General features: G+C 34.2%; 3 protein-coding genes across 3 annotated transcripts; 1 reads left to right on the plus strand and 2 right to left on the minus strand.

Annotated features, from left to right (window-relative positions):
- The first annotated feature begins 825 nt into the window (after positions 1–825).
- On the plus strand, positions 826–4,386 carry LOC122319217 (E3 ubiquitin-protein ligase MIEL1-like). Its single transcript, XM_043137179.1, has 12 exons — positions 826–1,081; positions 1,194–1,281; positions 1,432–1,488; positions 1,595–1,627; positions 1,726–1,803; positions 2,039–2,082; positions 2,189–2,229; positions 2,836–2,918; positions 2,993–3,084; positions 3,171–3,240; positions 3,378–3,419; positions 3,935–4,386. Exons 1-12 carry the CDS (start codon positions 1,032–1,034, stop codon positions 4,055–4,057), a joined length of 801 nt encoding a protein of 266 aa, XP_042993113.1. The 5' UTR covers positions 826–1,031; the 3' UTR covers positions 4,058–4,386.
- A 1,523-nt stretch (positions 4,387–5,909) lies between these two features.
- Positions 5,910–8,669, minus strand: LOC122319225 (CASP-like protein 1E1). The gene is made up of 2 exons (XM_043137192.1): positions 8,346–8,669; positions 5,910–6,385 (listed from the first exon to the last, which is right to left on the minus strand). The coding sequence occupies exons 1-2, from the start codon at positions 8,582–8,584 to the stop codon at positions 6,028–6,030; spliced, it is 597 nt and encodes a 198-aa protein (XP_042993126.1). The 5' UTR covers positions 8,585–8,669; the 3' UTR covers positions 5,910–6,027.
- A 16,510-nt stretch (positions 8,670–25,179) lies between these two features.
- Positions 25,180–25,515, minus strand: LOC122299114. The gene has a single exon (XM_043109103.1). The coding sequence runs from the start codon at positions 25,513–25,515 to the stop codon at positions 25,180–25,182; it is 336 nt and encodes a 111-aa protein (XP_042965037.1).
- Positions 25,516–27,192: the final 1,677 nt, after the last annotated feature.

Here is a 27,192-nt window from a genome sequence, read left to right on the forward strand (position 1 = left end):
AATTCACATCAAATTTGAAGAAATGCCAACTTTTTCTTTAGGCGAAAATCACATTTAAATTTCATTTACATCTCCTACTTTATTTTTTCCACACCCCAATAAAATACTCATTACATCTCAAGAACCTTAAAAGGTTGAATATTAAGAGTTTGTACTTCTTATCTCTCTCTTCTTCTTTTTTTAAATTTATTTTATTTATGTATATAGAGTTCCAACTTCGAAGAAATCTAAAACAATAAATCTGGAGGCCGCTAAAATAATATAAAACCGGATTCGTTCGTCCCGGGGGAAAGTGGGATTACTGCGTCCCGGAACTGTTCGTCAAAATGCCAGCAAGGATTGCTTGTATTTGCTGCCCTGCTCACCTTCACTGATTCCCAATCCGCTAATATTGCGGTGTCTGTCGCTCTCTCTCCAAGTCATCCCAGTATGACCAGTCCTTCCTCTGCCCCACGTTATGCCCTTTTCCCGAAGTTGGCGTGAGATATTATTATACTTATTTTTTTAGAATAATTATTGTTAAAATATTATTATTGTTAGAATAATTATTTTTTAATATTTGTTAGTCGATTAAAAATTCGATAATCTATATTTTACGTAATTTATTTATTATTAATCGTTCTTTTGCGTTTTTAATATTAATAAAATGTATCGATTTATTATTCAGATAATATTAAAAATGAGAAATTCTATTTAAATATTTTAAGTAGAGGTTGCGTATACAAACTTTTTATTAAAAAAAATATTTTAATAATTTTAAAAAATTTTAAAAATAAAATTACCTATATCTTCGTACAATCTCCAAATATAGCATTGCTCATTAAAAATTTAGAGCAGAGGAGTGTGGGGCCCCGTCTCCATTGCTCGAAGATGATGGCAGGGAACCCCTTTTCTGTTTGAGGATTGAGACAAACAATAAAATCCGCCCCCCTTCCCAAACCGGGGAAACAACCCGCTTTGTCATTGTCTTCTCTGCCTTCTCTTCCTTCCTTCCTTCCTGAGCTTTCTCTGCAAATCCCGCTCCAAAACTCATGGAAGTCTCAGCCAAGGAACGCCTCGATTTCGGGAATATGGGCTACGGGTATTTTGCTTCTCTTCCCCTTTGCTTACATCCATTGGTTTCCTTATTTGTTCTGAGAATTCACGCGGGGTTTTGGTGTTTTTGACAATTTTCCCCGGTGGTTTTCATTTAGATGCAAGCATTACAGAAGGAGATGCAAGATTCGAGCTCCCTGCTGCAACGAGATTTACCAGTGTCGCCATTGTCACAACGAGGCCACGGTCTTCATCTACTTTGAATAGATAACGCACAATATAAATATAAAACACATAGTAATTATAGGTTTCTCAGATTGTTTCAGCGTAATACGTTTGCTTTAGTGACTTCTCTGATCTGGGTTTTTGTTACGTTTTATGTATTTGATTGACCAGAGCATGTTGAGCAACCCCTTTGATCGGCATGAACTCGTTCGATATGATGTTAAACAGGTACGACTTTCCCGATCTATATGTTTGTTCATCTTTTGTTTATAATTTTTGGATTGTAAACTTTGTCATGAATTGTTAAGGATTAGACAAGTCTGTGTTGTTTCAGGTTGTTTGTTCAGTTTGTGACACAGAGCAGCCGGTAGGTGTTTTTCTCCTTAATGTTGCGTAAATCTTTCTGATCCTTATTTGTTTGCAGTATCTTAATTGGTTTTGTTCATATTTCTCTTCCCGTTCTAGGTTGCTCAAGTTTGTACCAACTGTGGCGTCAATATGGGGGAATATTTCTGCGAAGTTTGCAAATTCTATGATGACGATGTAATCTTGCAATCTCAAGTCAACTTTTTTAAAGGGAAATAAAGAAATTTCTGTTTTTTGTGTTTGATATGTTGTCCATATGAACCATGATGATATTTGGCAATTGGGCACGTGACCCCTGATTGTTATTTATGTAAACAGTTTATCTGGGTTCATGAACCTTGATTGTTGTTTCTTGTGTTCTTGTAAAGTATTCTTGTGTGCTTCTTATTGAGGAAAACCATTATTTTATCAGACTGAGAAAGGGCAGTTTCATTGCGATGATTGTGGAATCTGCAGGTTAGTAATCAAAAGATGATTAGTGTCTCTTGTTTCTTTATAATTTAAGCATAACGAATAGATAATACAAATGGTATTCGGACCTGAATTCAGTTGTGTCTAACAGGGTTGGTGGTCGTGAGAACTACTTCCATTGCAAAAAATGTGGTATGCACTTCCTCCTCTGTAATTAGAAACTTGTCATTCTGATTGGTTTCGTTTATTTAGTTGTTATCAGAGGTACAATGTTGCACGGGACTTTCTTTGTTGTCTGTTAAACTGGAGCTACCATTTTCTCTAGTTTGTTTTGTGCATCTTTCTTTCGTATGTATAATTTATCCGTTGTAGTCCGAATTTAATTTCCATGTACATCCCAGATACATAAGTACTTTTCCCTGATGTTAAACGTTTATGTTTGTGCCATATCATGCAAGGGTTTTTTAGCCATTGATGGTTTCTATTTTTCTGTTGGTACATCTTTTATGGTCCCCTAACTCGTAGCTTTCTTGTTGATGGGTCATGCCAGAGGTAAGTCTTGTGCAGTGTATATTTTACTCTTTTTCTTTTGCCTGGTTTTGAATTGCAGTGTTTGTTTAGTTTTTTCCAAATGATTTGGGTACGCTACATGGGTCCTTTTTGCTGAAAATTTTGATTATGCTGCATGAATTCATCCCATGCATAGATATGTTCATTTTCATTTTTCTCTTCATTTTGAAGTAGATTTTTTTCTTGTTAGAATATGTTATCCCCGAGTAATGGTTTTCAATCTTACAGGGTCTTGCTATTCGGTTAGCCTGTGTGATAACCATTTGTGTGTGGAAAACTCCATGCGGCACCACTGTCCAATATGCTATGAGGTGTGCTTTGTAGATGATTTATTTGTATATTGAAGGGCATTGTTGTGATCTGATTTACTATTTTATTTTTGTAGTATCTTTTTGATTCACTTAAAGACACAATTGTAATGAAATGTGGGCACACAATGCATTGTGAATGTTATGAAGAGATGATAAAGCGCAACAAGTAAGAAATCTTGACTTTTTATTGCTTTAGTAAATTGGAAAAACATTTCTGTTTGCTTCTGGACTTGACTCTGTTACATCACACAGATACTGCTGTCCCATATGCTCAAAGTCAGTGATAGACATGTCTCGGACCTGGAAGAGAATAGATGAGGAGGTGGACTTATTTAATTGACGCTCATATTGTATATTGTTATACTTGATCTGCATATTTTGAAGAAGATTCAGTATATGGTATTTTTCTAAAATAAACTAAATTTTCACTCTACTTGGCTAATGAGATTATGTTTTCAGATAGAAGCAACTGTCATGCCAGAGGATTACCGGTACCAGAAGGTGCCTACTTTTCATTTTTGTTTGTATCTAATAACCTTGTTGCCAAACATTTCATGGATTTTTAAGATGCTCAAGCAGAGACCTAACTCCTAAGCACTTCGTTATCTAGATTATATTATGTTTACAGAGTAGAGAGAGTGTCTCTTAATTGAATATTACGGTTTTTGCATTCATCAAGCACATGCTTTTCACATAGAAATTTTTTTTATTTGTAAGTATATTTGCACACACGAGCACAGATGTAATCTGAAATAATATAGAAGGATAAAAGGCAGGAGGGGGTGCATGATAACTGGGAAAGCCATTACTTGATACAGAATTATGCCATTTTCAAATTTATAGTCTCGACTGCCTAGTAGTTAGTACAGAGAGGGCCTACCATATACTTATCTAATATTTTGGATTCTGATCAACTAGAATATCCCCACGGCCATACATCATTCTTGTAATGCCCTTATTTATTCTGAGCAAAATTACCTGGAAGACATTAAGAAACAGGAGCTATTTTTTTGCAGGTCTGGATACTGTGTAATGACTGCAATGATACTACTGAAGCCTACTTCCACATAATTGGGCAGAAATGCAGCCATTGCAGATCATATAATACCCGCTCAATTGCCCCTCCAGTTCCTCAATGAAGGGAATATGGTCACTTACAGGAATGCATCTAGCCAACCGGTTGGAAAAGCAAAAGCTTGCACCCTGCATGTTACACAGAAGGGTATCTTTGATTGCATGCTTAATCAAAGGGAACTACTACTCGTATTTATTTGAGTTTGTATAACTACACAAGATTCAAATAACTAGCATGCATGTGTGAGCCTCAGAAACTCTTCAGGTTATTATTCTTCAATTATGGACTTAGAACCAGAAAATGAGACATTTGATGAATGTAAATGTTATATATGCAACAATTTGATAAGTATCGTTCAATCAACCGCAACCAACGCCAACCCAGATTCGGAAATGACCTTTCTCTTCTACATTACTTGATAGAGCAGTTGGGAAGTTCAGACCTCTAAAAATTGTTGGATTTTTTTTTTTAAATAGCAGTTTTTTTTTTTGTGGCCTTTTTCCAATTATCTAATTTCAGTCAGAGTTTAACCAGCCTTGCAAGCCTGATGAAGTGCTTAGGGATGTTAAGATCTTGTTTAGATGTTGAGATAAGTTGAGTTTTTTATAAATAGTAGTGAGTTGAGACGGTGGAGTAAGTTTTGTGGGATCTATTTAAGATGAGTTTAGATGTACTTGGATGTTAAGATAAATTTAGATTTATTTATTCAAAGTTGAAAAATGTTGTGGTTCTGCTTGTAAACAAGTGTTGAATTGAAAAATATTGTAGATTTTACGTGTAAAGAGATTTTGAGTTAAAATAAATTTATTGATTTAAGAGTTGAATGTTTAGATATTAAATTTAACTTAAAATTAGACTGAATATGATAACAGATGAGCTTCAGCTAAACAAACTTGCTATGCTATTAAGCGTGGAATATGTTTGGGACCCAAGTGCCAAGTTCATCCGTCACAGGATGGAAGTATTCCACTTTATTGTAAGTTGTTCTGATTTTTGGATCACATTTTCTACCCCGATAGTGTGAAGGTATTTCCACTTGAGCACAGGCCCCAAATGAACCGAAGAGCGGGGATCTTTCCAATTAGTTCATTCACACTATAAGATTGTTTCGTAAAATGTCCTCTTTATTTATTTATTTTTGTAGAATCATGTTCAAATGACAAAGCGATCAGACGATCACTAAAAAATACAACTTAGCACGTACACTCATCTCGCACGTTAGAAATAATTGTTCTATTATCATTTAATAAAATCTCATATTTTTACAGTGATATGTTTTCACATGATCTCATAGTAACCAAGTTTTATATGGTTTGGTAGTAAGGTGTGAATTTTAAATTTTAAGATAAAATATTAAATATTATTATATATTGTTTTGGAATTTGAAAAAATTAAGAAAAAATTGAATTATTTATTATATTTTATATGGAGATTTGGGAAAGTTGTAATGATGAGATGAGAATTTTGAGTTTGGGATGAGAATTTTGAAGGGCCAAACCATCTATTTTTTTTCTTACCTGTACAACTTTTTATTTTATTTTATTAATTTAATCGGTTTTAAATAAGTCTAATATTGATTTTATTTATTTATTATTGACTTCTTTAATTAATAATGCGCTCAATATTACTCATATAAATCTACATAAGATTTATATTTCAGCTTTATGTATAGAGAAAATCTATTCATCATTATTTTTTTATCATCTTTTTATTATCTCATAATGTAACATCAAATTATAAGTTTATAAATAAAACATAATAAATAATTTCTAATTATTTAATGTCATTATGAGATAATAAAAAAATTAATGATGAATAGCATTACTCTCGTAGATAATAAGAGCAACAAATAACTTATTAAAATTGCTACTTTCAATGTCATATAAGTATCTTTTATTTAAATTAGAGACGTAAGAGAGTTATAAATTTATCATTTTTTTATTTTTTATAGCTGATATTACACCTCCATGATAAGCATGACCTGATCGATAGAAGAAGGCACTTTTGTTGGGAATAGAGACCAGGGCTCGACCTTCAAGACCTTGATTTATTGCGGAGTCTCAAACCAGAAAATGCAACCATCAAGATAAACATCAGTGCTCCAGCCACAGAAACCGCTATAGAAGCTGCTACTTGGCCACAAAATCTCTCAAACAAGTTACATATTTTTTGCCACCGCAGGTGAGTGTTTCCTCGGTAGCCAATTATGCCGATAGCCATGGAGGCACCGTTGCAGGAGAAGAGCAACGCCACCATTAATATGTCGAGGACGAGAATCATGGAATGTAAGATGCTCATCATGTTGTCACCCGCCCTCTTCCTTGTGATTAAAAGAAGTACTAGAGATAGGGTCGAATATGAACATGCTATGACATTAGCAACCAAGAAGTACCTACCAAATATTAAAAGTTCATCCAAATGTTAATCTCCATCCTTTTCTTTGTTTTCCTTGGTGGTAATTGATTGGAAATGTTATATAAATAGTTAGTAAGTCGGTGGATAAAATATACTGTCTACATCGAATATTACTTATATATTTATATTTAATTTGTAAGATTCAATGTTAATTTTTTTTTTTAAAAAAAAAATCAAATTATATCATATAACCATTTTGCTAAGTGGGTTATCTATGCCAGCTCGTAAATAGAATTTTCCTTATAATTTTTTCTTTAAACCCAAGGTTATAACACCTACAATTCTTATATATATTAGAATGTTAACTTGCAATTTTTAAATTAAAGTAATGTATAATTTCTAAATGCGTAAGTATTGTGAAAGTTTTTTTGTAAAAAAGAGAAATCCTGCAAACCGGTCGAGCTTATTAAGTCCAAATAACAGCCCACCAATAATACAGTGACACGTAGACTTTCTATCACAATAATATTATCATGCACTGCATCAGATTGGAATTTCCTTTCTCGTTTCCCACCCCCCTCTCCATGAAAGATGAAACCCACCTCTCCAGGAATCGCACGACCCACTCTCGCAGCCTTCGCACCCACTCTCAGTAGGGAACTCCCCTTTCGCACGGTTGCCTTCGCACTCCGTCTCCACCCACTTCATTTATCTCCCCTTCATCTCCAGTGACCCACTCTGTCTAACGCCCCTTCATCTCTTCCGATTTCCACATCTTCATCTTCTTACTCTGCTTTCCGCTTGAAACAAATCAGTTGAAGATTTATCGTGACAGTATCCACTAGAGGGCATCATTGCAGCTGTAAGAGGATGGCAGCCTCTTCACTGTAACTATACATGCATGTGTATGCACGATTCTATTTTCTTTCACCTTTCTTTACTGTAGAATCCATTCTAATTCTCCCTCAAGAAGACAATTAACAACTGGACTACGACATCCAATCGATGTATGTACCTGGCAATCCGACACTAAATCCATTTCTTTTTGCATGTACGCCCCCAAAACAATAAAATAAACTCCTGATCATCAACACCAAGTATATTAAAACAATTCAAACATCGAGAAAGAATAAATTTTACTCAAACTGGTGCAAAAGAAACAAGAAATTGATCGCGCAACATTTACTAGTCAAAATTCCAGACCATGAAATTGGGAAAAGTATACATCAAATTCAAAATATTAATAATGGTAATAATGAACACAATAAAATAAAATGATCACTTGGAAACAATAAAACCTTAGATGTACATGTAGAAAATATAGAGAACGAGTTTACTTAATTACACCGAGTCAATGAGACGAGTGAATTAGAGAATCATTCACTAAGTTAAGGGTTGCAGGAAATTTCACTGCTAAGCAATAGCACCATCAGTACTAGCGGAGAAATGGGTGTTGTTGCCTTTTCGGCCGTTCATATGCATCACAACAATTATGGGTGGAGGATTTTAATGGAGGAGAAATGGGTCTTGTGCCATGGAGTATATAAAGGAGAAATAAGAAAATTAGAGAGGATTATTCGCGAGAGAGAACGGTGCACGTAGGAGGCATTCGGAAGGGGGGAGAAGAAGATGAGAGAGAGGGAGAGAGAGTGGAATGCGGTTTAGAGTAGATATATTGTCTATTCTATGTGCACGAGTGTAGGTTTAATTTAGTGTGATTTCTAACGTGGCAGCTTGTAAGTGGGAGGCTGTTATTTTACGAATAGCAGACCGACCACTTGGAAGCAGTTCTCTGTAAAAAAATAGGTTCTAGTAAGAAAAAGTAAAATTTACACACTTTTTATTTTTCTTTGGGCCCGGGGTGGGGGAGGCTAAGTCATGATATTCTTTATTGCTGCTCAAGTGCTATGAATGAATCGTTATTCTTATTTATAATCAAACAAAGAACATAACCAAGCGGAAAATTAGAGCTTGAAAAACAAAAAAGAACAACTTACACGAAGGCAGAGATGTAATGCCACCTAGCAGGAACGGGAACATAAAGAGGTGGTAGGCTTGCCACCACCACAACTCGGACAACCTTAGTCTGCTTAGACAACCCGATAATTATGGCAGACACCAAAGTTAGTGCTAAGGCCAAAAGCCTGAGAAGTAAGTCCACTGTTCTTTGCCTTGGCACCTCCACTTTCAGCATATAATTCCCATTACTAGCTATAGTCCTCTCTAACCCCTCCATCTCAGTACCTGTGGTGGCCTTTTGTTCTCTGCTAAGTACTCGTAAGTGAGAATGAAGATCCACGAAACCAAATGGGAAGCTTAAATAGAGAGAGAGAGAGAGAGAGAGAGAGAGAGAGAGAGAGGGGTTTTGGTGAAATGGACATTTTATGTATAGTAATGTTATATATAGTCATTTTTGTGTACTTTTTGTACACTCTACTGATATGATTGATTAGATCAATTTTTTTAATATACAATCAATCATATTAGTGGAGTGCGTGCGTAAAAGAGTATATAAAAATGACTGTACATAAAATTTTTATTTTATGTATAATTGTATATAATGTTATATACAGTCACTTTTACGTATTTTTTACACACTCTATTGATATGATTAGTTAGATCAATTTTTTTAATATATAAATAATCACATTAATAAAATGCGTGTATAAAAGAATATATAAAAATAACTGTACATATAATTTTTATTTTATATATGACGTTGTGAGGAGGAAAGTAAAGGGTCCACGATTTGATGTCAAAGGCAATTAGGGAAAGGTGGTTGAGTTGCGTGTGGATGGAATTTTTCGTCTGATTGTAACGTTAGTAGTTCTCGATATAGAAATGCTCTTCTTTTTTTTTTAAATTTTTTTTTTATTGATACTCGATGTTTGGGAAATAACGTCTCGACTCATCTCGGGATATACAGGCTCTCTCAATAACTTTTCTGCAAGTACAGTATCTCAAATAATTAAAGGAAAAATTTTTAATACAGTCTGATGAATTCTAAAAATTATTTTTATATAAAGAAATTTAAACATTAAACCTGGGGTCCTAAGGAGTATACCTCAAAATCCAAAATCTTTGCCAGTTAAGTCAATCTCTATAGAATACTTTAGTTATAAAAAGATCTTACAAAAATAAATTTATAAACTAACGTGACTTGATCACATGATATATTAGATTATAAATTTATTTTTATTATAAAGTAGATTCAATGTAACATAAAAAATTATGTCAATTTATGAGTTTATTTTTATTAAATTTATTTTTTACTATATCACTTTTCAATAGAATACGAGAGAAATGGGTATCGATCAGAAGTTTGAGTTGTCCAACAGTTGGCCGAGATTTGGTGCGAGTGTATATGAATAAGCAAGCCATGGTCATGAGGGCGTGGTTCAGAGGATATTTCGGTGGCATGCATTGAACATTCTGCAGATTAATATTGGACCGCATATATAGTATCCATGCATGCAGTTAAAGTCATAAATTTCAGCTAGCATATATGCAGTACGCAGCAGTAGCAGTATGGGCAAATTTCTACCTGAAACTTGACAACGACGGGTAGTGAATGTATTCCACCTTCAAAGTGAGCACATCGAGAAATGTCGCCATATTTCGACCGGCTTTAAAAATACAAAATCAATAATTCATGTTCTCGTACTTTTATTATTATTATTACAAGTATGGGGTCCGGTCGATTTTTCCTTCTAATTTATTGTTCTCATGTACGGATACCGATGGATGAGATCGATGTCAATTTTAACGTCTGAATTGGAATATGGTCCGTAGACTAGACGTCGAGTTCTATCGTTCAAACTTATAAGCACAATGCTCTTCAAAAAAAAGAAACTTATAAGCACAATGCACATGAAGATCATCTATAAACTGTTATTCACGAGCTACTCCAACCAAGCATTCATGAATATTAGGCCAGCATTTTGTTTAACCATCCATTCTTTTATTCTAATTTTACTCTTATATATAATAAGAGTGGCGTGGACGTATTTGCGCAATGAATATATATGCCCACAAATCCTAATTAATTGACCCGAAACTGTATTTTATAGGTCCCCCATGCATGCAAGTACGTAATTTGGACGCAGCTGGTAGCTCCTATATCGCATGTGCATTCACATGATCGTTAAAAAGTAGACAACCCTTTTGTACAGCCCTTTTTTGTTTCTATGGAGAGAGTTCCTTTTCTCTCTACCCAACTGTAGCCATCCTTCCATTTCCTCCGCTCAGAGGAGGTTTAGAGCTGAGCTTCAACGACTCTCTCTTTCCTCCTGTTCGGCCAACGCCAGAACTATCTATAGTGTTTATTTTTTAGTTATTTTATTGTTTTCCATCCATAATACCAAGAAGCACCGATCTATTGCCTATAATTGGCTTCTTAAGACCACCACGCGCCTAGCCACCAGACTCTCCAGCCGCGACCTGTCAGACAGTTGAAGAAAATTGCTCAAAAGAGTGACGCGTGAGTCTTATGCGAAGCTCATCCCGTGCATGAGTTTCACGCGCCACTGCGCTAGGGAGAGCCTTGTTAGACCCTCTAGAAAAGTTATCCCGGGATAAGCCTCGACACACTCATTGACATGCCTAGTCGGCCCCCATGGTGAGCCATCAGCATGTCATGGCCCATGCCATGACAAGCCCACGGACCAGCCAGCCAACAGCTCGGCCAGCATGCTTTAGCACGCTGGTGAGGTTGTTGGCCTCCCCTTGGTGCTGCACAGCATGCTGGCGAGGTTAGTGGGCTGGTCCGGCCAGCCAACCAGCCAGCCTAGTGTGCATGGCCAGGCCACCTGCCTGGCCAGCAGCATGACCAGCATGCAGGCCATGCCAGGCCATGCATGCTGCCCATCAGCACCAGCCATGCAGCAGGATCAGACCAGCCGACCAGCAACCATGGCATCAGCCATGCGGCCATACCATGGCTAACCAGCCAACGCCCATGGCCCATGCCATGGGCCATTTTCAGCACCAGTCAGGCCGTGGGTCTCACATGGGCCCCACAGCTAGAATTTTATCAGCATTTTATTATTTTAATAAAATCATCTAGTATTTATATATTTCATTATTTCCTTATTTTAGTACAACTAGGAATTAATTCCTTAGGCTAGTGTTACTATGAATTAATTCCTTTCTAGGATTTATTTCCTTGTTTAAGTACCATTAGGACTCTCCCATTGTAAGCCTATATAAAGGCCACCCTAGTCCAATTTTTTATTATCTTTTGACAAATTCCCTTTGTGGTTGGCTTATTTGTTCTTGAGATCTCCTTCAGTGCTTGGCACTTGGGCTATTTGGGTGCAACCTGTGACGCCCCCAAATTCCGTTTGGGATCAGACGGACATTTGAAGCGTCGAGACATGCAACACAGGGTTACCTGGCCCCGTTCATGACATATAAGATGCAATATTCCTAACATGCATCTAACAATATGCAATATTCGCAGCGGATAAATTTTTTTCTTTAGCAATACTATGCACCAAATTGAAAATATCCCAAATACTTAAAACATAATTCATACATAAAAATCCATTGAACAACTAAGATCACAACACTAGTCCAAAATGGTTATGATCCAAAAAGTAGTAGAGATGCAACTCAATCGTACAAGTAGTAATTTACGTTAATTACTATATCAACATTTATGTCGCACCGTCACTTAGTCCTGTAACAAGATCTACCATTCGGGGGGAATGGTAGTTGGGACTACCAAAGTGAGATTTGATTACAAATCTCAGTAAGTTAACAAAAAACTTCCACACAAGCTAATGATGCATGGATGGCAGTACAAGCATAAATGTATAATCAAATTCATAAGTAATTAAAGCATAACTTGAAGTACAACATAGCATAATTGACATAACTTAAATTGAAACATAAACTGAACTTGACTTGACATGAACTTGATCTAAAACTTGACTTAGCATGAACTTGCTTTGAAACTTGAATTAACATGAAAAATACATACTCCACAGTTGTTGTGTCCCCATGTATTCTACATGTAAATACATACTCCACAGTTGTTGTGGCCCCATGTATTCTACACAAACTTGACTTAACATGAAAAATACATACTCCACCGTTGTTGTGGCCTCATGCATTCTTCACAAACTTGACTTAACATGAAAAATACATACTCCACAGTTGTTGTGGCCTCATGTATTCTACGTGTAAATACATACTCCACAATTGTTGTGTCCTCATGTATGCTACGAAAACTTATTCTTTAACTGCTTAAATACATACTCCACAGTTGTTGTGGCTCCATGTATTCTACGTGTCACAATTGTTGTGTCTCACGTAATATATGCGCCACAATTACTGTGATTCCATACATAAGTAATCAAGATGAAACGTGGCTGGAATACGAAATGACTGAAGTCCTGACGTAACATAACGTGACTTGAACATAACTTAAAATACATGACCAACTTGAGATAGAAACATTTCGTAACATGGCATAACATATAATAGACAACATATTTAACATGACATACTTGCAACAGTGAATATTACATGACTTGACATACATGTAATAGATGACATACTTAGCATGACGTACTTGTAAGGTACAGTAATACATGACAGAATATATTATGTAACAGATAAAAATTGATGATAGAATAAATTCTGTATAATAGACAATTACGTGATAACTTGGCATGGCATGACATATATGATAACACACATACATACACTGTAGTTCCTTTACTTAGCACACATACACAGTAGACTGCTAGTAAGTTAAAAGCTAACTTACCTCGATCCCCGCGTTTCTTATAAAACTTCAAGTGCGATCACGAGGAACTGTAATTAGTGATTCTAAAAGTTAGAACTAAATCACTAATAATTTGAAATATGGAAAATACTAACCTAAAGAGTAAAAGTTTCATTTTACTCTCTACATGTGGGAAAATGACCATTTTACCCATAACTTAAGGATTTTGCATACTAACCCCAAAAGTTTTCAAAATTTACATTTCTCATGTAAATTTTGTCCTAAACTTAAATATCAATTCAGAAAAATTTAAAACAAAACACAACTATGAAGAACACACTATGGCCGAAACATCCATAGGCCATTTTCCTTGATTTTTGTTGCAATTCCTTCTAACTTCAAAACTCATGCTTAAACCAAAATTTTGCAACAAACATCTTCCAATCCTAAGTTCAAAACCATACTTAAAACATCCATTTAGAAAAAGCTAATAATTAACACCAAACTTTTTTGTAAAAAGATCTAAGTATTTGAATCACAAGTTTTAACCTTAAATCAAAACATCTCCAAGAATTTCAAAAATCAAATCTTACTTCTAACATATTCATAATATCATCTTAACATCAACCATGCTTTAAATCATCAAACTAAAGTCACCAAAATCACAAAATAACATTTGGAGTTTTTTTGGTTTTACACTTAGTTCAAAAACAGAAACTTTTTCCTCAACTAGTTTTGATAAATCTCTTGATCTATGACTTATAAATATATGATCTTCAAACCAAACCATCACATGGTTTAAAAAGATGTCCTAAAACATATATAAGCTTCTAATTCAAGATCACATGGTTAGAAATTAACCAAAACATAAATTTAGCCAAGAATATCCACACTTTGGCTTATTTGAATATCTTTTTGCATAAAATTTCATATCTTTGAAACTAACATCAAATATCTTCAAAATAATAATATAACATGTATATAAGATACTTAGGATTCTCCAATAAAATTATTAAAGTCATTAGAATAGGTTTAGACCACCAAAGAGTTAAACTTTCTCAAAACAGAAACTGTTTTTCTTCTTTCAGTTTCTAAGTTTCTAAATCTAAGAAAATCTTTCATCAAAACCTTTAATCATGCAAAAATCCTCAACCAATAGTCACATATACATGTTAACAATACTCCATAAAATTTTCGGACCAATATCTATCCATTAGCTTGGTCAAAAACTCCAAACTATAACATATTCTCCAATTTATCTCCCAGAATGACCTTTCTATAGTTTACACAATATTTGACTAACCAAATGATCTTCAAATGGGCCAAATAAGATATCCATGTAAACTAGACTAAAAAAGGAACAACTTATATGAAGGAGACTTTATGATAAAACACTTACAAAAGCTTCGAAATGGGTATGCAAAAGACCTCCTAAAAGCTGTCCGAGAGAGAGTGTTTGATATTCTTTCAATGGAAAGTGTAAATGAAGATAATTTCGTGGGGAGAGGTGGCTGGAGATACTTATGGATGAGATATGGAAGAGATGTGACTGGAGTTGAGAGTTGAGTGTAGTTTTCTCCTACCCAAAATATCTATAAAAGATTATCTCATAATATTCTATCCAATAGTATCTACAAAAAATCAACTTAAGATATTTTTATCTAATAATATCTATAAAATCAACTCAAAATATTTTTACCCAATAATATTCATGAAAATTACCTCAAGATATTTCTTTTTATCCAATAATATCTACAGTTTTGAACAGACGTTTTGTCCGAAAATATGAAAAAATGTTATTGCGCCATAAGACTTTAAATAACCCTCCGAGTCTAATGGCACAAACCATAATACATTTTGACACTTCTAACTATCTCCAATAATCAAAAACACAATTCTGATACCATAGTAAATAATAACACTAACTATGTAGTTAGACAAAAACTTATACGATTAATGGATTCGTGAAAACTTATGGGGTTTTAACGAGGTTCCTAAGTTAATAGAAATTTCACAATTGAATTTCTAGCGGGCTGTTACACAACTAGTGTGAATCTCAAATAGAGATTCAATACCTTGACTTTTGTGGACGGGTGTTGCTTCATCTATCAATCTATGAGCAAGTTTGTTTCTCTTTTCCATTATTGAATTTCAATCTTGTTATTTACTTGTTATTTGCATTACTCTTTTTGCACTTAATATTATATCGCACCCCCCATATCCATTATATCAGACTCCTCATATCATCCCAACACATTAGATCTACTTTGCCAAGTAGATCTAGCCTTATTGGATTATTCGCTTCATATTTCCTTCACTTCCATATCATTTCAACACCATATTATCATCCATATACCTTCCATAATTCTAGATCTAAACCCCTTTATCATAAAGTCCTAGATCTACACTAGATCTAGTGCCTCCATATTCCCTACCATAAACCCTAGCCTCCATAAGGATTTCCTATATTTTAGGAAACCTTAAACCCTAGTCTCACTTCCATATTTACCATAATACCACCCAAGGGGCGCCTACCATAGCCTAATCACACCATTCGGCCATCATCATACCATACCATACCATCATCATCCCATACACCATACCATTCCACCAAGATCCAATTCACAAACTACAAACACCCATCATCCATATTCACCAAATCTCATCACTCAAGTCTAGACTCAAGTAAGAAGGCGAGCAAGAAGAATAAACTCATCGGTCATAGTTGGGTGAAGCGGATTTAGAGAACCATAGTGTTTAGAGATTAGACCGAGGTCCCTAACAAGTCTATCGCCGTCACGCACAGCACCACTGGGATTAGTAGCTTTGGATCTTTTAGATCCAACCACCATCTTATTTCCTAGATTGGCGCATGAACCACACATGCCACCACAGACAGTGAAGGTCTTATGTCAATATATCGACACGTCCTTCGATTGCTATATTCCTATTTTCCCAAACAATCAGCTCAAACAAACAAGATGTTGAATCCAAAGTTTCATATTTTGTGTAATTATATATCTACACATGGATTTTGATGATAACAAATGAATTCAAAGAATAAAGAAGTTTCAAACTCAAGTTGTCTATACAATAGAGTCAAGCACATCAAGGAAATAAGCATGAGCAAGAAAAGAACAAGTTCACATTAAAGTCATAGAGTAATGTTGTAAATTTCTTAAAAATTCGAAATTAGGATTAAGGCTCAAAATTAATATTTTATTATAAAGTATTAAAATACATTTTCCACATGTGCATGAATATTTTGAAAATTAAATTTGAAAATTTTGAAAAATGATTGATTGTCATCTTTCACATGTACATACCTTGATTAAAGGGTTGAATTTTGAAAATATTAAAAATGATTGATTGTCATCTTTCACATGTGCATGTTTTATTTGAATATTTTCAAAAGTGATTGATACTTTTTTTTTACTTATGCAAAAAGTAGATGATTTTGTTTGAAAATTTTGAAAAGTAAAATGTGCTCCTTTTGTCATATGCAAAAAGTAAAATATTAGGTTTGAATTTTTTGAAAAGTAAAGTGTGCTCATTTTTTCATATGTCAAAAATAAAAGATTAGGTTTAAAGTATTTGAAAAATGAATGATGTTGTCTTTGACCGTTGAAAAAGAAGAACCTTTTATTTGATTTTTTTTTAAAAAGTGAATGATATTGTCTTTGACATGTAAATCTTTTTAAATTTGAATATGAAGTCTTATATGCCTATAAATAGATCATTTGAGAGTTTCACATTCACAACACCAAGAGCATACAACATTCATTCAAAACTTTCATTCTCTCTTCTCTAAGTATTGAGCCTTAATTCTTATTCATTTTGAGAGATATAGTTTGCGATGTATTGTTCTTATTCCACTCATTGAGGAGTGTTTTCTGATAACCTACCCACTATTAGCTTTTGTATCAGTAAAAGGGTATGTATAACCCTTATGCGTGTAGAAAGTGCTCTACACAGGGAATAGTTGAATCACCTCGTGTAAAGTAATTACAAGTGTAGAGGGTGTTCTACACGGATCCTTTGTAACGGTGTTGTTCAAAAGTGTAGTAGGTTTCTATCTCCATCTGAAGGAGGTTGAATAGTAAATTTGGAAATCTTCAAGGGGTAGCTTGAGGCGAGGACGTAGGGAGTGGGGCCGAACCTCGTTAACATACTGAGTTTGCTTCTCTCTTATCCTTACTCTTTATATTTATTATTATTTCATATTTTGTTTATATTTTATATTGTATATTTGATTTATAATTGTTATTTTTTTTAATACAATTCAATTCACCCCTCCTCTTGTGTTAGTCATCTGGGCAACAATTGGTATCAGAGCTAAGAGATCTAGTATAAGATTAATTATCTTTTGAATTAAGATCTTATGGCTAACATTGCAACTTCATTTGCTGAATGTCAATCTAGCAGTCGGCCTCCACTCTTTTGTGGAAATAATTACTCATTTTGGAAAGTTAGAATGAGAATATTCATTCTGGTTCAAGGTCGAGAAATTTGGAAATGCATTGTAAATGGACCTTATATTCCAACAAAAGTGGTTGATAGAGTAAAGGTCAAAAAGGAAGAAGAAGAGTTTGATCGTGAAGACGATAGACTTTATACTTTGAATTTAACTGCTATGAATTTATTATTTAATGCTCTCAATAGAAATGAGTTTAATAGAATAATGACTTGCGCTACGGTAAAAGAAATTTGGAATAACTTGGAAGTTACTTATGAAGGAACTTCGCAAGTCAAGTTACTTATGAAGGAACTTTGCAAGTCAAGGAATCAAAAATTTATATTCTTACTCATGAATATGAAATGTTTAAGATGAATGATGATCAATCTATTTCTAGTATGCACGCTCGTTTTACTAACATCATAAACAGTTTAACAGCTCTTGACAAAATTTATTCCAAAGTGGAGATAGTAAGAAAAATTCTCAACTCTCTACCAAAATGCTGGGAATCAAAAGTGACAGCAATTCTTGAAGTTGGAGACCTCAAAAAGCTCGAAGTGAATGAACTCATCGGATCACTTATCACCCATGAGTACACATTGAAAAGAGGAGAAGAAGAAGGAAAGCCAAAGAAGAGCTTGACACTTAAAGCTGTTTCTCAAGAAAGTGAAAGTGATGAAGATGAGGAAAATGAAGACAAAGATGAAGAAGTTGCGATGATAACAAGAAGAATTCAGAGGTTCTTAAAGAAAACTAAAACTCTTCCAAGGAAATCTTTCAAAAAGTTTTCCAAGAAAGATTCAGGTAAAAATGACACTTTAATTTCTTATAAATGTAATAAGTCTAGTCATATCAAGCTAGATTGTCCTCTGCTAAAGAAATATCGAAACAATGGCAAGAAAGTTACGAAAGTTACATGGGATGATGATTCAAGTAGCTCAGATAGTGAAGCAAGCAATGGAGAATCAACAAATCTTTGTCTTATGGTTAAAGATGATATTGAGATAACAAATTTTGATAATATTGAAGATCTTCACATGAAAAATTGTAAAATATTTTATAAGAGGTATATGAGGAATTTGAAAAATTAGGTATTAAGTATATTGCTTTGAAAAAGAAAAATTATTCTTTAACAAACGAAATTGATATTTTAAAAAAAGAAAGTATTGTTTTGAAAGATGAAAATCTTGAGTTAAAGAAGAAAAAAACTGATTTAGAAAATATTGCTGAAAACTTTACGAATAAAAAAAGAAATTTTGAAAAACTTCTTAGTAGTCAAAGATGTGTTTTTGACAAGGCAGGTTTGTGATATATGTCAAAACAAAAATACAAACCTTATAAAAATTTCTTTGATAATCTTTATATATCAAAGATCAATATTCAAAATTCTTTTCATAAAAATAATTTTGTCAAAAAAAAGATATGATTATAATCATTCAAGTTCTTCATATATGTCACATGCTATTTGTAATTTCTGTAATAGAAATGGTCATAATTATCATGCTTGTCCTATTACAAGAAAATCTTGAGTTAAAGAAGAAGAAAACTGATTTAGAAAATATTGTTGAAAACTTTACGAATGAAAAAAAAAATTTTGAAAAACTTCTTAGTAGTCAAAGATGTGAGGCAGGTTTGGGATATATATATGTCAAAATAAAAATACAAACTTTATAAAAATTTCTTTAATAATCCTTCTATATCAAAGACCAATATTCAAAATTCTTTTCATAAAAATAATTTTGTCAAAAAAAAGATATTATTATAATCATTCAAGTTCTTCATATATGTCACATGCTATTTACAATTTCTATAATAAAAATGGTCATAATTATCATGTTTGTCCTATTAGAAGAAATCATATAATAACTATTAAGGCCATATGGGTACCTAAAAATCTTATTTTTTATAATACTAATAAATAAAGGACCCAAAGAACTTGGGTACCAATAAAAATTATTTTAATTATTTTTATAGGTATGCATGAAGTTATCCACAAGCAAAAAAAATTGATTTTTAGATAGTGGATGTTCAAGACACATGACGAGAGACAAGACTAAGTTCTTTGATCTTAGATCTAAAGAGGAAGGACACGTGATATTTGGAGACAATTCGAATGGAAAGATCGTGGGAATAGGTAAAATTGATAATGAATTTTCTCTCATAATTGAAAATGTTCTACTTGTTAAAGGTCTAAAACATAATCTTTTGAGTATAAGTCAATTATGTGATAAATGATTTACAGTTATTTTCAAAATGGATAAGTACATTATTTTAAATGATCATGATTGTAATATTTGTTTTATTACTTTTAGAAGCAACAATGTTTATACAATCGATTTTGAAGAAATTACCTCCCAAAATACTATTTGCTTTTCAGTTCAAAATGAAACTAGTTGGCTATGGCATAGAAGATTAGGTCATGCCAACATGAAACTTATTTCTAAACTTTCAAAAAATGATCTTGTGAGAGGTTTACCAAAAACAAATTTTCTTAAAGACAAAATTTGTGATGCATGCCAATTTGGTAAACAAACAAAAATTTCTTTTAAAACCAAGAAACATATTTTCACTACTAGACCATTGCAACTGATACACATGGATCTTTTTGGACCAAATAGAGTTGCAAGTCTATGAGGAAAATATTATGCTTTTGTTATTATTGATGATTTCTCTAGATATATTTGGATCATCTTTATTGCTCATAAAGATGAAGCACATAATGTCTTTACCAAGTTATGCAAGAGAATTCAAAATGAAAAGGGCTATACTATTTCAAGTATCTGAAGTGATAGGGGAAAAGATTTTGTTAATAAAAATATTGAAACATTTTGTAATGAAAATGATTTTGTGCATAATTTTTCTGCTCCTCGAACTCCTCAACAAAATGGGGTAGTAGAGAGGAAAAATAGATCTCTTCAAGAAATGACAAGAACAATGCTCAATGAGAACAACTTGCCTAGTTATTTTTTGGCCGAAGCGGTAAGTATTGCATGTTATGTTATAAATAGAGTTATGCTAAGGTCTAAATTAGATAAAACCCCCTATGAGCTTTGGAATAAAAAAAGCTCAACATTGGTTACTTTCATATATTTCGATACAAATGTTTTATTTTAAATGACAGGAAAAATTTAGGCAAGTTTGATGCAAAATTTGATGAAGGTATTTTTTTCGGGTATTCTACTAATAATAAATGTGACGCCCCCAAATTCTGTTTGGGATCGGACGGACATTTGATGCGTTGAGACATGCAACACAAGGTTACCTGCCCCCGTTCATGACATATAAGATGCAATGTTCCTAACATGCATCTAACATTATGCAATATTCGCAGCGGATAATTTTTTTCTTTAGCAATACTATGCACCAAATTAAAAATATCCCAAATGCTTAGAACATACTTCATACATAAAGACCTATTGAGTAGATCACAACACTAGTCCAAAATGGTTATGATCCAAAAATTACTAAAAATGCAACTCCATTATACAAGTAGTAATTTACGTTAACTACTATATTAACATTGACGTCGCACCGTCGCTTAGTCAACTGTGTCTAGTTGATCAGCTCCTGATTCTCCTTCAGGTCCTGTAACAAGATCTACCATTCGGGGGGAATGGTAATTGGGACTACCAAAGTGAGATTTGATTACAAATCTCAGTAAGTTAACAAAAAACTTCCACACAAGCTAATGAAGCATGCATGACAGTAAAAATATAAATGCATAATCAAATTCATAAGTAATTAAAACATAACTTGGCGTACAACATAGCATAATTGACATAACTTAAATTGAAACATGAACTGAACTTGACTTGACATGAACTTGATCTGAAACTTGACTCAACATGAAAAATACATATTCCACAGTTGTTGTGGCCCTATGTATTCTACACAAACTTGACTTAACATGAAAAATACATACTCCACAGTTGTTGTGGCCCCATGTATTTTACGTGTAAATACATACTCCACAGTTGTTGTGGCCCTATGTATTCTACACAAACTTGACTTAACATGAAAAATACATACTCCACAGTTGTTGTGGCCCCATGTATTCTACGTGTAAATACATACTCCACAGTTGTTGTGGCCCCATGTATTCTACGCAAACTTGACTTAACATGAAAAATACATATTCCATAGTTGTTGTGGCCCCATGTATTCTACGTGTCACAATTGTTGTGTCTCACGTAGTGTATGCGCCACAATTGCTGTGACCTCATACGTAAGTAATCAAGATGAAACGTGACTGGAATACGAAATGACTGAAGCCCTGACGTAACATAACGTGACTTGAACATAACTTGAAATACATGACCAACTTGAGATAGAAACATTTCGTAACATGGCATAACATATAATAGACAACATATTTAACATGACATAGTTGCAACAGTGAAGATAACATGACTTGACATACATGTAATAGATGACATACTTAGCATGACGTACTTGTAAGGTACAGTAATACATGACAGAATATATTATGTAACAGATAAAAATTGATGACAGAATAAATTCTGTATAATAGACAATTACGTGATAACTTGGCATGACATAACATATATGATAACACACATACATACACTGTAGTTCCTTTACTTATCACACATACACAGTAGACTGCTAGTAAGTTAAAAGCTAACTTACCTCGATCTCCGCGTTTCTTATAAAACTTCAAGTGCGACTACGAGGAACTGTAATTAATGATTCTAAAAGTTAGAACTAAATCACTAAATATTTGAAATATGGAAAATACTAACTTAAAGAATTTCATTTTACTCTCTACATGTGGGAAAATGACCGTTTTACCCATAACTTAAGGATTTTGCATACTAACTCCAAAAATTTTCAAAATTTAAATTCCTCATGTAAATTTTGTCCTAAACTTAAATATCAACTCAGAAAAATTTAAAACAAAACACAACTATGAAGAACACACTATGGCCGAAACATCCATAGGCCATTTCCCTTGATTTTTGTTGCAATTCCTTCCAACTTCAAAACTCATGCTTAAACCAAAATTTTGCAACAAACATCTTCCAATCCTAAGTTCAAAACCATACTTAAAACATCCATTTAGAAAAAGCTAATAATTAACACCAAACTTTTTTGTAAAAAGATCCAAGTACTTGAATCACAAGTTTTTACCTTAAATTAAAACATCTCCAAGAATTTCAAAAATCAAATCTTACTTCTAACATATTCATAATATCATCCTAACATCAACCATGCTTTAAATTATCAAACTAAAGTCACCAAAATCACAAAATAACATTTAGAGTTTTTGGTTTTACACTTAGTCCAAAAACAGAAACTTTTTCCTCAATTAGTTTTGATAAATCTCTTGATCTATGACTTATAAATATATGATCTTCAAACCAAACCATCACATGGTTTAAAAAGATGTCATAAAATATATATAAGCTTCTAATTCAAGATCACATGGTTAGAAATTAATCAAAACATAAATTTAGCCAAGAATATCCACACTTTGGCTTATCTGAATATTTCTTTACATAAAATTTCATATCTTTGAAACTAACATCAAATATTTTCAAAATATTAATATAACATGTATATAAGATGCTTAGGATCCTCCAATAAAATTATCAAAGTCATTGGAATAGGTTTAGACCACCAAAGAGTTAAACTTTTTCAAAACAGAAACTGTTTTTCTTCTTCCAGTTTCTAAGTTTCTAAATCTAAGAAAATCTTTCATCAAAACCTTTAATCATGCAAAAATCCTCAACCAATAGTCACATATACATGTTAACAATACTCCATAAAACTTTCGGACCAATATCTATCCATTAGCTTGGTCAAAAACTCCAAACTATAACATATTCTCCAGTTTATCTCTCAGAATGACCTTTCTATAGTTTACACAATATTTAACTGACCAAATGATCTTCAAATAGAGCAAATAAGATATCCATGTAAACTAGACTAAAAAAGGAACAACTTATATGAAGGAGACTTTATGATAAAACACTTACAAAAGCTTCGAAATGGGTGTGCAAAAGACCTCCTAAAAGCTGTCCGAGAGAGAGTGTTTGATATTCTTTCAATAGAAAGTGTAAATGAAGATAATTTCGTGGGGAGAGGTGGCTGGAGATACTTATGGATGAGATATGGAAGAGATGAGGCTAGAATTGAGAGTTGAGTGTAGTTTTCTCCTACCCAAAATATCTATAAAAGATTATCTCATAATATTCTATCCAATAGTATCTACAAAAATCAACTTAAGATATTTTTATCTAATAATATCTATAAAAATCAACTCAAAATATTTTTACCCAATAATATTCATGAAAACTACCTCAAGATATTTCTTTTTATCCAATAATATCTACAGTTTTTAACAGACGTTTTGTCTGAAAATATGAAAAAATGTTATTGCGCCATAAGATTTTAAATAACCCTCCGAGTCTAATGGCACAAACCATAATACATTTTGACACTTCTAACTATCTCCAATAATCAAAAACACACTTCTGATACCATAGTAAATAATAACACTAACTATGTAGTTAGACAAAAACCTATACGATTAAGGGATTCGTAAAAATTTATGGGGTTTTCACGAGATTCCTAAAGTTAATAGAAATTTCACAATTGAATTTCTAGCGGGCTGTTACAATAAAGCTTATAGAATATTTAATACAAAGACTTTAACTGTAAAAGAATCTATGCATGTAGTATTTGATGAATCTAATTCTCCACTCTCTAAGAAATCTATTGATGAAGAAACAGGAGGTATAAATAACACGGAAAGTCTCAATCTTAACAAAGAGAACACAATAGAAGAAGTTCAACGTGGAACCATCAGGAAAGATCATCAAAATTTAATACAAGATGCAAGTATGCAACCAAACAGTGAAAATTTGTGAAAGATCATCAAGTAGAACAAATTTTGGAAGAACCTTCACGAGATGTAAGTACTCGATCATCTCTTAGAAATATTTGCAATCATACTAATTTTCTATCTCAAATTGAATCCAAAAATATTGATGACGCACTTCTTGATGAATCTTGGATTCTAGCTATGCAAGAAGATCAATTTGAAAGAAATGATGTTTGGACACTTGTTCCTAGACCCAAAAATCATACTATTATTGGAACAAAATGGATTTTTAGAAACAAGAAAGATGAGTCCGGAGTCATTACTAGAAATAAGGCTCGACTTGTAATCCAAGGTTTTAATCAAGAAGAAGAAACCGATTATAATGAGACATATGCACCAGTCGCAAGATTAGAAGCTATTCGAATGCTACTTGCATATGCTAGGGGTGGGCAGCGGGGCCCCGTTACCCGCTGCCCCGCCCCCGCATAGTGCGGGGCGGGGCATCCGCACCGTCAGGGCCGGGGCGGGGCCCCCCGGCCCGTAAGCTGTAACCCATGCGGGGGCGGGGGACGGGGACGGACCCCCCCGGTCCGTTTTTCCCCCGCCCCGTATCATATAATATATATATATATATATATATATAATATATATATAAGTTTAAGCTGGGACTCATGGGAGAAGCCCCGAGCAAAGGAGAGGCCGTTGATTTCCCCGTAGGACGGCGTCGCAGAACCGTGGCATGGGCGTTGGTGGAAGGACGGCGTTGCAGAACCGTGGCGTGGGCGTTGGTGGCTGTTATGGCCTCTCGACGCAAGGGAGTGGCCATGGGCTACAGTGGCTGTTATGGCTCGCGGGCTCGCGAGCTTCTTCTCGTTCTCGCTCCTCTGTCATAAGCCTTCTCAGAGGAAGACGACGAAGCTTCGAGGTGTTTGAAGAATCAGTGCTTGTACGGGAATCGTTAACGAGTAGGCTCTGGTCGAAGATCGGGTAGATGGGTCTGATCTGGCCGTTGCAGAAAATCTCATCGGCTGAGATGGGAGACGAATCTGGCTCTCTGCAAACAAACGCGAACTCAAAATCATCGTCTTCGTCCTCGTATCCATCCTCGTACTCGCCGTTGTTATTGGACATGTCTTCTTGTTGTTGTCGTTGAGGAGGTTCAGCGTTTGAGATAACTCGAGATGAAATAGGTGGGTTTTCTGTAGCCCAGGGAAAGATATAAGTGTCAGAGTCGGCTTCATGGCGAAGTTCCTCCACGACTCTGGCGGCGATCTCAGCGAGTTTTCCGGGGGAGTAACTGTTGAAGCTGGGAGAGAGCGAGACCACTGCGGGGGGCCGGACGGACTGCCCCCCCACCCCGTACCCCGTCATGCGGGACGGGGTACCCCGCCCCCGCACACCGGAGGCGGGGGACGGGGGGGATTTTCCCCATCCGCCCCATGCGGGGGCGGGGGGCGGGGGGGTGCCTACCCCGCACCGTATGGTGCGGGTAGCACCCCTAGCATATGCTTGTTATAAAGATTTCAAACTTTTTCAAATGGATGTTAAAAGTGCTTTCTTAAATGGTTTTATAAATGAAAAGGTATATGTTGAGTAACCTCCAGGTTTTGAAAATCATATTTCCCCAAATCATATTTTCAAACTCACAAAAGTACTATATGGACTTAAACAAGCTCCTAGAGCTTGGTACGAGAGACTCAGTGGTTTCTTGATTGAAAAAGATTTTTCAAGAGAAAAAAATCGAAACAACTCTTTTCATTAAATATGAAAATGATGATATTCTTTTGATTCATATTTATGTTGATGATATAATATTCAGTGCTACTAATGAAAATATGTATCAAGTTTTTGCTAAGACTATGTAGGAAGAATTTGAGATGAGCATGATGGGAGAACTTACATTCTTTCTCGGATTGCAAATTAAGCAAGCAAAAAGTGGGATGGAAGGTGCTAAGGAAATTAGAACACCAATGAACCCATCAAGTAAACTTGATAAAGATGAATCCGGTAAACCAGTTGACTCAAAAATATATCGATGTATGATTGGTAGCTTATTATATTTAACAGTCAGTAGACCAAATATTATGTTTAGTGTGTGCTTATGTGCACGCTTTCAATCATCTCCAAAAGAATCACATTTAATTGCAGTTAAGCGCATTCTTAGATATCTTAGTGGTATAATTAACCTAGGGTTATGATACCTAAAGCACATATCTTTCGATCTAATCAGTTACGCAGATGCAGATTATGCTGGCTGTAAAATAGATCGAAAAAGCACTAGTAGAGCATGTCATTTCTTAGGTCATGCACTAGTTTCTTGGTTTAGTAAAAACAAAATTTTGTTGCACTATCTACTGCTGAAACAGAATATGTTGTTGCGGGTAGTTGTTGTGCTCAAATTCTCTACATGAATTAACAATTTGAAGATTTTAAACTCATGTATAATCACATTCCAATCAAATGTGATAATACAAGTACTATAAATATTTCAAAGAACCCAATATAACATTTTAGAACTAAACATATTGAAATAAGATATCATTTTCTTCAAGATCATGTGCAAAAAGGCGATATAGTACTAAAGTTCACAAACACACACGATTAGTTAGCAGATATTTTCACAAAACCTTTACCAAAAGATAGATTATATATGATCAGAAAAGAAATATATATAATGCATGCTATGAATATCTCTTAAAAGATAAACCAGAATCAATAAAAATAGAGATAGAGTTTTTAAATACTTTTATATAAACTTGAGATTCTTAGCCTCATGTTTAATATGCTCATTCTCTTCATACAATATCA

This window comes from Carya illinoinensis, chromosome 1 (assembly GCF_018687715.1).
Source record: "Carya illinoinensis cultivar Pawnee chromosome 1, C.illinoinensisPawnee_v1, whole genome shotgun sequence".
Taxonomy (NCBI): domain Eukaryota; kingdom Viridiplantae; phylum Streptophyta; class Magnoliopsida; order Fagales; family Juglandaceae; genus Carya; species Carya illinoinensis.

Excerpts from the sequence above, each read along its gene's own strand:
- LOC122319217 (XM_043137179.1), top strand. The coding sequence starts at position 1,032 with ATGGAAGTCTCAGCCAAGGAACGCCTCGATTTCGGGAATATGGGCTAC. Across the intron at positions 2,083-2,188 it reads GATGATTGTGGAATCTGCAG|GGTTGGTGGTCGTGAGAACT; the intron begins GTTAGTAATCAA and ends TGTGTCTAACAG. Across the intron at positions 3,085-3,170 it reads GAGATGATAAAGCGCAACAA|ATACTGCTGTCCCATATGCT; the intron begins GTAAGAAATCTT and ends TACATCACACAG.
- LOC122319225 (XM_043137192.1), bottom strand. The coding sequence starts at position 8,584 with ATGGAGGGGTTAGAGAGGACTATAGCTAGTAATGGGAATTATATGCTG. Across the intron at positions 6,386-8,345 it reads CATTACATCTCTGCCTTCGT|GTACTTCTTGGTTGCTAATG; the intron begins GTAAGTTGTTCT and ends AATATTTGGTAG.
- LOC122299114 (XM_043109103.1), bottom strand. The coding sequence starts at position 25,515 with ATGTCCAATAACAACGGCGAGTACGAGGATGGATACGAGGACGAAGAC.